At 39.5% G+C, this 12426-nt stretch overlaps 1 protein-coding gene across 1 annotated transcript; it reads left to right on the top strand.

Moving 5' to 3' along the window:
* Positions 1-4450: 4450 nt before the first annotated feature.
* Positions 4451-7894, top strand: LOC138877192 (uncharacterized). The gene is made up of 2 exons (XM_070156783.1): positions 4451-4763; positions 7863-7894. The coding sequence occupies exons 1-2, from the start codon at positions 4451-4453 to the stop codon at positions 7892-7894; spliced, it is 345 nt and encodes a 114-aa protein (XP_070012884.1).
* The last annotated feature ends 4532 nt before the right edge of the window (positions 7895-12426 follow it).

The following is a 12426-nucleotide window of genomic DNA, read 5'->3' on the forward strand; positions in this document are numbered from 1 at the left end:
TGTGTTGGATCCTAAATACAAGATGAAGTATGTGAACTTCATTCTTACCGATACATTTGGTTCTTTGTTAGGAAGATTGAAGTCTGAATATGTGGTAAGTGTTTTAACTCACTTGTATAATAACTACAATAATTCTTTTTCTGAGGCTTCTAATGACAATATTGGATGTGATACTAGTATGAGTGAAGTTGGTGATTTATTGCAATCTAAGTGGGAGAAAAAATTGGAAGATGAGGGAAATATTAAAAAAAAAAGTCTGATCTTGAGATATATTTGATGGATGTTGTGGTGAAGATCAAAGATTTTAATATCTTATCATGGTGGAAAGTTTAATCTAGTAAATATCAAAATTGTTTCAAAGATTGCAAGGGATGTTCTTTCTATTCTTATTTCTATTGTTGCATCGGAGTCGGCTTTTAGTACATGTGATCGAATTCTGGATTCTTATTGGAGTTCTTTATCACCAAAAATAATAGAAGTTATGTGATGATCCAAAAGGTCATCTTTCATTTTAGAATCCAATTTCGTATGTCGAGGCCTTACAAACCTCATTTTCATTCTTCTTGATTTACGTGCATAGTCCGGACGGGCTTCCGGAAAGCTTTTGTGTGAAAAATTATAAGAAATAATAATTTTTGGCTTAATAATGATTTTAGTTGACTTCGGTCAATATTTTGGATAAATAGACCCGGACCTGTATTCCGATGGTCCCGGAGGGTCCGTAGTAAAATAAGGGACTTGGGCGTATGCCCAGAATCGAATTCCGAGGTCCCTAGCCCGAGAAATGAATTTTTAAAGAAAATTGTTTAATTGACAATATAATGGTTTTTGAAAATTTAATAAGATTTGATCTTGTTGGTATCGGGCCCATATTTTGGTTACAGAGCCCGATACAGGTCCGTTATAGTATTTAGACCTTATCTGTGAAATTTGGTGAAAAATGGAAGAGATTTGATGTAATTCGGACCCTTGGTTGAGAAAATAGAAACTTTGAACTATCTTAAGAATTTCATGAGTTTTTGTGTTAAATTCGTTGTTTAAGATGTTATTTTGGCGATTTGATTGCACGAGTAAGTCTATATGATAATCTTAGACTTGTGTGCATGTTTGGTTTGGAGCCCCAAGGGCTCGGGTGAGTTTTGGATAGAGTGTTAATGCATGAAGGGTGATGTCGTGCCATATTCAGTGAGTGTTAATGCACGAAAGGTGATGCCGTTCCATGTTTCTATGAGTATTAATGCACGAAAGGTGATGTCGTGCCATGATTATGAGAGAGTTAATGCACGAAGGGTAATGTCGTGCCGTTTCTATTGATTTTTATGGTGAGGACGAGAGTAAAAACACGAAGGGTAATGTCGTGCACATGTTACTGTGTTATCATTTCTGTTGATTCCAAAGTTTGATATTTACCTTGCTTTTTTGCTTTGTTACTGTCAGAATTTGATATTCCCCTCAACATGTTTCCCTTTCCTGTCTTTAACTATTAAATTTCTGTTATTATTGTTCCTCGTATATGATTTAATCGCACAGGTTTATATTGTTGTCGTGTCCTAGCCTCGTCACTACTTTGCCAAAGTTAGGCTCGACACTTACCAGTACATGGGGTCAGTTGTACTGATACTGCACTTTTTGTGCAGATTTTGGTGAAGGACCTCATGAGTAAAGCTTGGGTTGCTGCCTTCAGTCCACAGGAGACCCAAGGTAGATCTGTCGACGTCCGCACACCCTAGAGTCCCCTTCCTTCTATTTAAGATTTCCTATCTCTTTTCATTTCGAGAACATTTGTATTTCTTCTAAACCAGTGTTTGTAGAAATTTTTAGATGTTCGTGAACTTGTGACACCAGATCATTGGGGTAGCCTTGTTTTAGAATTTTGAGCTGTTATAAAACTTTCGCACTTTATATCTGCTTAGCTTCAGTTATTATTTATTACTGTTTGGTTAATAATTAATGCATTAGAATGTATCTTTTGGCTTGCCTAGCTTTCAAGAGTAGGCGCCATCACGATCCCAACGGTGAAAAATCTGGGTCATCACAAGTTGGTATCAGAGCATATGGCCCTTCCAGAGTTGAAAGAATTGAAGGAGCAATTGCAAGATTTGCTTGATAAGGGCTTCATTAGGCCAGTGTCTCGCCTTGGGGTGCGCTAGTGTTGTTTGTTAAGAAGAAAGATGGATCAGTGAGGATGTGCATAGATTATCGGCAGTTGAATAAAGTCACTATCAAGAACACGTATCCATTGTCGAGGATTGATGATTTATTTGATCAGCTTCAGGGTGCCAAAGTGTTTTCGAAGATTGACTTGAGATCTGGCTACCATCAGTTGAGAATTAGGGCATCCGATATCCCTAAGACAACTTTTCGCACTCGTTATGGGCATTATGAGTTTCTAGTAGTGTCGTTTGGGTTGACAAATGCCCCAACAACATTTATGGATTTGATGAACCGAGTGTTCAAGCCCTACCTGGATTCCTTCATGATTGTTTTCATTAATAATATCTTGATCTACTCTCGCAGCCGGGAGGAGCATGAGCAACATCTTCGGACCTTTCTTTAAACTCTGAGAGATAGCCAGTTATATGCTACGTTTTCGAAATGTGAGTTTTGGTTGAGTTCAGTTGCATTCTTGGGTCATGTTGTATCAGCAGAGGGTGTTCAGGTGGATCCTCAGAAGGTTAAGGCAGTCAAGGACTGGCATAGACCCACATCAGCTATAGAGATCCGTAGTTTCTTGGGTTTGGCAGGTTATTACCATTGGTTTGTGGAGGGGTTTTCATCTATAGCAACCCCAATGACCAGGTTGACCTAGAAGGGTGCCCAGTTTAGATGGTCGGACGAGTGTTAGGTGAGCTTTCAGAAGCTCAAGACAACTTTGACTACAACGTCGGTGTTGGTGTTGCCCACAAGTTCAGGGCTATATACTGTCTATTGTGGCGCATCTCGTATTGGACTTGGTGCGGTGTTGATGCAGAATGGCAAGGTTATTGCATATGCTTCGCTACAGTTGAAGATTCACGAGAAGAATTATCTAGTTCATGATTTGGAGCTAGCAGCCATTGTTCATGCGTTGAAGATTTGGAGGCATTATCTATATGGCATGTCGTGCGAGGTGTTCACGGATCATAAGAGTTTGCAGTATTTGTTCAAGCAGAAGGAGCTGAATTTGAGGCAGAGAAGGTGGTTGGATCTATTGAAAGACTATGATATCACCATCTTGTATCATCCCGGGAAGGCCAATGTGGTGGTCGATGCTTTGAGTAGGAAGTCAACTAGTATGAGCAGCCTTGCGTATATTCTAGTCAGTGAGAGACCGTTTGCTTTAGATGTTCAGGCTTTGGCCAACCGATTCATGAGGTTGGATGTTTCTGAGCCCAGTTGTGTTCTAGCTTGTACAGTCGCTCGGTCTTCATTATTTGAGTGTATCAGGGATCGGCAGTATGATGACCCTCATTTGCTTGTCCTTAGGGACACAATGCGACACGGTGGTGCCAAACAGGTTACAGTTGGAGATGATGGAGTTTTGAGGATGCAGGGTCGAGTTTGTGTGCCCAATGTGGATGGACTTAGTGAGTTGATTCTAGAGGAGGACCATAGTTCCCGGTACTCTATTCATTCCGGCGCCGCTAAGATGTATCAGGACTTGCGGCAACATTAATGGTGGAGGAGGATGAAGAAGGATATTGTTGCATATGTAGCTCGGTGTTTGAATTGCCAGCAGGTAAAGTACGAGCATTAGAGACCTGGTGGTTTGCTTCAGAAGATTGACATTCCTAAGTGGAAGTGGGAGCGTATCACTATGGATTTCATTGTTGGACTCCCACGGACTCAGAGGAAGTTTGATGCAGTATGGGTTATTTTGGATAGGCTGACTAAGTCAGCGCATTTCATTCCTGTGGCAGTTTCCTATTCTTCGAAGCGGTTGGCAGAGATTTATATTCGTGAGATCGTTCGTCTCCATGGTTTGCCCGTATCTATCGTTTCTAATCGAGGTATGCAGTTTACCTCGCATTTTTGGAGGGCAATTCAGCGTGAGTTGGGTATGCAGTTCGAGTTGAGCACATCATTTTATCCTCAGACGGATGGACAGTCCGAGCGTACTATTCAAATTTTGGAGGATATGCCCCGCGCATATGTTATTGACTTTGGAGGTTCTTGGGATTAGTTCTTGCCATTAGCGGAGTTTGCCTACAACAACAATTATGAGTCGAGCATCCAGATGGCTCCCTATGAGGCATTATATGGTAGGTGATGGAGGTCGCCGGTAGAGTGGTTTGAGCCGGGAGAGGCTCGGTTGTTGGGTACGGATTTGGTACAGGATGCCTTGGACAAGGTTAAGATCATTCAGGATAGGCTTCGTACAGCCCAATCCAGGCAAAAGAGCTATGCCGACCGCAAGGTTCGTGATGTGACATTCATGGTCGGAGAGCGAGTGTTGCTTCGGGTGTCGCCCATGAAGGGTGTGATGATATTTGGGAAGAAGAGCAAGCTAAGCCCTAGGTTCATCGGGCCTTTTGAGATCCTTGATCAAGTGGGAGAAGTGACTTACAGACTTGCGCTGCCGCCGGGCTTATCAGCTGTACATCCAGTGTTTCATGTGTCCATGTTTCGGAAGTATCACGGCGATCCATCCCATGTGTTAGACTTCAGCACTGTCCAATTGGACAGGGATTTGACCTATGAGGAGGAGCCAGTAGCCATCCTAGATCAACAGGTTCGTCAGTTGAGATCGAAGAGTTACCCTTTGGTTCCTATTCAATGGAGAGGTCAGCCTATTGAGGTAGCTACCTAGGAGTCCGAGTCTGATATGAGGAGCAGATATCCCCATCTTTTCACCGAATCATGTACTTTTCTATGTCTGTTCGAGGACAAATGGTTGTTTTAGAGGTGAAGAATAAGATGACCCAAAGGATCATCTTTCGTTTTAGAATCCAATTTCGTGTGCCGAGGCCTTAAAAACCTCATTTTCATTCTCCTCGATTTGCATGCATAGTCCGGACGAGCTTCCAAAAAGCTTTTGTGTGAAAAATTTAAGAAATAATGATTTGTGGCTTAAAAGATGATTTTAGTTGACTTCGATCAACAATTTGGATAAATGGACCAGGACCTGTGTTCTGACGGTCCCGAAGGGTCCGTAGTAAAATAGGGACTTGGGCGTATGCCCGGAATCGAATTCCGAGGTCCCTAGCCCGAGAAATAAATTTTTGAAGAAAATTGTTTAACTGAAAATATAATGGTTTTTGAAAGTTTAATAAGATTTGATCTTACTGGAATCGGGCCCGTTTTGGTTTCAGAGCCCAGTACAGGTCCATTATGGTATTTAGACCTTATTTGTGAAATTTGGTGAAAAACGGTAGAGATTTGATGTAATTCTGACCCTTGATTGAGAAAATAGAAATTTTGAACTATCTTGAGAATTTCATGAGTTTTGGTGTAAAATTCGTTGTTTAAGATGTTATTTTGGCGATGTGATCACACGAGCAAGTCCGTATGATGTTTTTATACTTGTGTACATGTTTGGTTTGGAGCCCCGAGGTCTCGCGTGAGTTTTGGATAGGCCACGGGGTGTTTTGGACTTAGGAAAAATATTGCTGGTATGCTTCAGTTGTTGGAGGCCTTTGATCTTGCAATTGCGAGATCAGGCTTCGCAATTGTGAGCTTCACAAGCTTGGCAATTGCAAGCCTTTCATCACAAATGTGATCTAAAGGCTGGGCCAGCATAGTTCGCAAATGCGAACAAACCTTCGCAAATGCAAAGGGAGTCTGGGAAGGAAGGGAAAGGATCGAAATGCGATCATTTGATCGCAATTGCAAGGTTTGTGATTGCAAATGCGACACTTTCCTTGAATTTGCGAAGGCAACAAGGATTGTGAAGGCTTCGCAATTACAATAGCAATTGCGACATCTGCAGCTGAGTAAAAGGGTCTTGGACGGATTTTTCATTCATTCTTCAAATTTTCAGAACCTAAACTCCAAGAGGTGATTTTCCTAGAAGTTCTTCCCCAAATCATAGGTAAATGATTCTTAACTTATTTCTTCCAATATATTTCATCTTTTTACAAGATTTCATCCTAGAATCTAGTGCTTTTCATGGGAAATTTAGGTGATTTTAGGTAGAATTTAGGAATTTCGAAATTTGGGGATTTAGACCTCAAATTGAGGTCGGATTCCAAAACCAAAATCAGGTTTTGGTCCGAACTTCGAGTTTTGACCAAGCGGGCCCGGAGTCGTTTTTTGACTTTTAAGCATGGGAATTGAGTTCTTTAGCATTCATTGATTCTATTAAGTTAATTATGACAAGATACAAGCGGATTGGAAGTGGAACCGAGAGGTAAAATGGTAATTGAGGCTTGATTATTGGCTGTGGAATCGAGGTAAGTATTTGGTCTAACCTTAGCTTGAGGGAATATGTGTTGTTGTCTTAATTTCTACGTGTTTAGTTATTGAGTACGACGTATAGATGTGGTGACGAGTATCTATACGTTGTTGTTGGGTCATAACATGCAAATGAGTCTTATACCTGTAACCATTGTGTCTCTTATCATGCATTGTTCATGCTTAAGCTGATTACTCTTCATATTAAACAAGTTTGGTTATATTTTATTGTTATTGGGTAATTGTTGAGTATTGACTCACGTTGAGACTTACATTGTGAATTTAACTGTTGAAATGAGATTGGTTATAGCTGATTCCCTTGCTGGGATGTTATTTTTTCTATTGTCTGGGTGAGGAAGAGTGTATAGCACGAAGGGTGATGCCGTGCACGATATTGTAAGAGAGTGTTAATGCACGAAGGGTGATGTCGTGCCATATTAAGTGAGTGTTAATGTACGAAGGGTGATACAGTGCCATATTTCTGTGAGTGTTAATGCACAAAGGGTGATGTCGTGCCATGATTATGAGAGAGTTAATGCACGAAGGGTGATGCCGTGCAGTTTCTGTTGATTTTTATGGTGAGGACGAGAGTAAAAACACGAAGGGTGATGTCGTGCACGTGTTATTGTGTTATCATTTCTGTTGATTCCAAAGTTTGATATTTACCTTGCTTCTTTACTTTATTACTGTCAAAATTTGATATTCCACTCAGCATGTTTCCCTTTCCCGTCTTTATCTATTAAATTTTTGTTATTATTGTTCCTCATATATGATTTAATTGCACATGTTTATATTATTGTCGTGTCTTAGCCTCGTCACTACTTCGCCGAGGTTAGGTTCGACACTTACAATTACATGGGGTCGGTTGTACTGATACTGCAATCTGCACTTTTTGTACAGATTTCGGTGACGGGCCTCATGAGTAGAGCTTGGGTTGCTGCCTTCAGTCCACAGGAGACCCGAGGTAGATCTGCCGGCGTTCGCAGACCTCGGAGTCCCCTTCCTTTTGTTTTAGATTTTCTGTCTCTTTTCATTTCGAGAACAGTTGTATTTCTTCTAAACCAGTGTTTGTAGAAATTCTTAGATGTTCGTGAACTTGTGACACCAGATCATTGGGGTAGCCTTGTTTTAGAATTTTGAGTTGTTATAAAACTTCCGCACTTTATATCTGCTTAGCTTCAATTATTATTTATTACTATTTGGGTTAATAATTAATGCGTTAGAATGTATCTGTTGTCTTGCCTAGCTTTCAAGAGTAGGAGCCATCACAATCCCGACGGTAGAAAATTCGGATCGTGACAAGTTACTATTTACACTCAACAATGGATACGATCACCTTTCAAGGAATACAAGTTTGAAGACATGTTAGAGGAAGTCCGAAAAATTGAGCAAGTTGAATAAGGTAATAATTTATATTCAATTCTTAATGAATATAGTTATTTTTTAATAATATTTAATATTAAATATGTTAATTGTTTTTTTTCTTTCAGAATATGCAGACTCGCCGTTGAGGATTGATTAGAGGGATAGTTAACTACAATTTGCTCCATGACTATTTTTGGAATCTTTACTACTTCAAGGTAATTAACTAAAAGAAAGTTGGTGCATGATTTTTAATCGATTAAGAATCTTTTGTATTACATTTTTTCTCTAAGGTTCAGTTGATTTGGCAATTGAAGAAATTAGACTTTTTACAATACTTAAAGTAAGTGATCTGTCTATAATAGGATATATTTCTAACTAAGGTTCTATCACGACCCAAAATTCAACTAGTCGTGATTACACCTAATCTCACCTGCTAGGTAAGACAAATAACAATAACCCAACTTTAATACACTCCTCAATGACTGGTAGTACAAATTATGAGCTTCTAAGATTTAGAATTTACAAAGCTGGTATGAAATAAAATACATCATATGTTTGAAATATACATGAATAGATTAAAATTCTAAAGTTAACAAGATCAAGAGGCAATTGTGACTGGATCGCAGGTACATCTTCAATGCCAGCTCTCACCAAACGCAGCAACATCAACATCCAAAATCTGCACGCAAGATACAAAAGTGTAGTATGAGTACAACCGACCCATGTATTCAATAAGTAACAAACCTAACCTTAGGTTGAAAGTAGTAACGAGCTGGGACAAAGGTCAGAGTCTAAAACTGATAACTAGTAACAGTTCATAATAATATAATGAAAGTAACACAAGTAATAACTCAGCAATAAAATACTCAGCTCGTTCACAGTTCCAAAAAATAGACAATTACTTTTTATGTATAACAGTAAAACTCAAATCTTTTTCCGAAATCACAAAAAATATGAGTAGGTCTGGAACCTGTGATTTTTCTCAAAACTTTCAACAACAGATAATAAATTTCATTATCAGATGACATGAGGGAAAATACTTCTCTATGCCTACATGTCAAGTATGCGTGTCTAATTGAATGTAGCATAGTGATGAAATCATGTACTCACACTCTCAGGGTACTCAAGCTCATTGTACAGGCAATCCAGCCCAAACATAAATAAAACCTCACACTCATCACACAGTACGGTTTAGGGCAAATTCAGCCCAGAGAAGATCCATCTCAAATATAAATAAATAATCATTCAGTCACTCTATATGTATAGGGCAAATCCAGCCCAGGGAAGATCCATCCCAAATATAAATGTTTAGGGAAAATTCAACCCAGGGAAGATCCATCCCAAATATAAATGTTTAGGGCAAATCCAGCCCAAGGAAGATCCATCCCAAATATAAATGCTAAGGGAAAATCCAGCCCAGGGAAGATATCCTAAATATAAATATTAGTTGCGCTCACTGGGGGTGTGCAGACTCCGAAGGGGCTCCTTCAGCCCAATCGCTATAATACGCTAAATCAAGGCCCTCAGCCTCACTTAGTCATTAATCTCTCTAGTCTCTCGGACTCACAATGTCATGAAAATCAGCCCGACATGATGATATGAAGTATCAATGAATAGCAACAGATACTGAGATACAATATACAATGAATGAATAACAACAGATACTGAGATACGATATATAATGAATGAATGTGACTGAGTTCGAAATTTCAATTTAAACATATAAATGAACAGCAGAAATGACCTCAGTGGGTTCCTAATAATGCCAGCATATGCCTAAGTATAATTTCTAACATGAGTCGCAGCTCAGTTCCACTAACACATGGAAAATAACAAGTTATTTGACTACACAACTCTACAGAATCGATTGAGTCACAATTTATACTGTGCACGCCTACACACCCGTCACTAGCATGTGCGTCACCTCCAAAAAAATCACATAACACATATAATCAGGGTTCGTATCCTCAGCTCCAAGTTTAGAGCTGTTACTTACCTCGAACAAGCTGAATCCAATACCGAGTAAGATAAACAATGCTCCAGAAATTCCACTTTGCGCTTATCAACATCCGAACGCCTTCATATCTCCTCAATTCAAAGGCAACGATCCGAAACTAGTCAAACAACATGCAAGTTAATCAAAATATACTCTAATGCTTACAATTTAACAATTTATAATAATTTCCAACTCTGCTCGAAAAGTCAACCAAAAGTCAACAGTGGGGCTCACGTATCGGAACCCGAAGAAACTTACAAAATCTGACAAGCCATTCGATTATGAGTCCAACCATACTAATTTCACTCAAATTCGACTCCAAATTGACGTTCAAAACTTGAAAATTCATTTATGGAATTATAGAAAATTCCTCCGATTTCTCTTGAAAAATCAATAATTATATGTCGAAAATAAAGATTAATTCATGAAATATAATTACAAGTGAGTCAAGAATTCTTACCCCATTCGCATGGTGAAATTCCTCTCCAAGGTCGCCCAAACCGAGCTCCAAAATCCGAATATGAAAATAAAATGTCCAACCTTCGAGTTATAGGATCTGCCCAGGTCTGCACGCACCTCCGATCCGATTAGCTGCTTCTGTGGCGTCGCATTTGCGATGTGGTGTCCACTTCTGCGGAATCAGCTGGAGAAAAAGATCCTCACACCTACGGCAAAACATCCCCTCTTGCACGCCTGGTCCTCGCTTCTGCGAAGTTGCAGATACGACTCCACTTCCGCATTTGGAAGCCCCCAAGTCCTGTCAAAATCTACTTCTGCGATGCAACCTTCGCTTCTGCGTTCACACACCTACGGCCAAATGCATCGCATATGCGGTCGCACCAGAATTGCCAAACCAGCGTTAGCCAATAAAATCCGAATTCATCTGAACCTCATCTGAAACCCATCCGAGCCACTTGGGACCTCGTCTGAATATACCAACAGCCCCATAATATAATACGGACTTACTAAAGGCCTCAAGTCACACATAACAACATTGAAACGACGAATGTCACCTCAATTCAAACTTAATGAACTTTAAATTTTTCAACTTCTAAATCTCATGCCGAAACATATCAAATCTCTGGAATGAACTCAAAATTTTGTGCACAAGTTATAAATGACATAACGAAGCTACTAAAATATTCGGAACCAAAATTCGAACTCGATATCATCAAAGTCAACTTCCGGTCAATCGTATGAATATTTCAAACCTTCAAGTTTCCAATACGAGGTCGAATACTAAAAAGTCAAACTTGGTCAACTCTTCCAACTTAAAGCTTCAAACATGAAATTCATCCTTCCGAACAAATTCTAAAACACCTGAAAACCAAAAGCGACTATTCACACACGTCATAATACATCATATGATGCTACTCAAGACTTCAAATAGCTAAACGGAATGCAAACGACCGGTCGGATCGTTATATTCCCCCCACTTTAAATACACGTCAAGAGTTGTTCCTAAGCCTTCAAATCACTATACCACCTTACCACACACATACCCGGGGATGATCCCATATCACCCAATTTTATATAGGCCTGAAAACACAACATAATTGAAAATCATTACTTTAACCTTAGTTTGTAAAACTTGGAACCCAATTTCCAACATCCAAAATTTTCCACAAGATCCGAATCTCACATCTACACCCTGTATAAGTCTGAACAAGCTGTATTAAGCCTTAACCATAACCCCAGATGTAATCACATAACATACTACACAACTCGCATACTCGTAACAAAATTTTCTAATCACCGTAGCTACTTAAAAACAAACTGATACCGGTGATAAACCTCATATCAGATAAAACCTCGTTCAAAACCTTTGTACACTATCGATGATGAAAGAAACATTTAAAAACTCATAACCACTCATCAGATCAACTAGTCATGGAGCTTTCTCGCACCAACCAGAACCATAATCACTTTCTAAGCCGAATTTCGATATTATCCTCCCAAATATACCGTAATCAAATCTGATAGTACCCATTCTAGGTCCAATGACCTTATATTATCAAACACAACTATGCCACAGACACGCCACACCAATATAACTCAAGTCCCAAACTGTGCAATCCGTGCACCCAAAAATGGAAAATGTCTCAAAGAAGAGAACCATTTCGCAAGTTCAACAAGCACCACCACAACCACAATGCTATGAGCTCATCATACATAGTGCAACCAAGAGGTCCAAGACACACGAATCTAATTACGGTAACCAGCTCTCCTAGATCTAACACTAACATCAACCGCACGAATAACTCATGTGCCAATAATATCAGTATATGGATACGCACGGACAACTCATGTGCCAATAACATAATCCGTCCGGCATGGTGACATGCCTCCAGTACAAGTATATCATACAGGAGCAATCAAACAAGTACATATGTATATGATAAATGAAATAAGATTCTCATGATCCTGGACTGATATAAATAACACACTATAGTGTTGGCATGGGCAAATTGTGCTATCACGGCTCAAATCGGCAAGTTATCATAGAAATAGTAACTACCAAGTTTATTCAGGGAATTAGCCTCTTTGTAACCTCAAGTATAGCCTATATATTTCTCAACAAAGGTACGAATACGAGACACGCTATTGTATAGGCCAAAATCTGCTCTGAAGAAAATTAGTATAAAGCGATGTCGAGGAGGGGATTAGTCGAGGTCAACTAGGAAGCCCCAAGG

This window comes from Nicotiana sylvestris, chromosome 9, assembly GCF_000393655.2.
Source record: "Nicotiana sylvestris chromosome 9, ASM39365v2, whole genome shotgun sequence".
Lineage (NCBI taxonomy): Eukaryota > Viridiplantae > Streptophyta > Magnoliopsida > Solanales > Solanaceae > Nicotiana > Nicotiana sylvestris.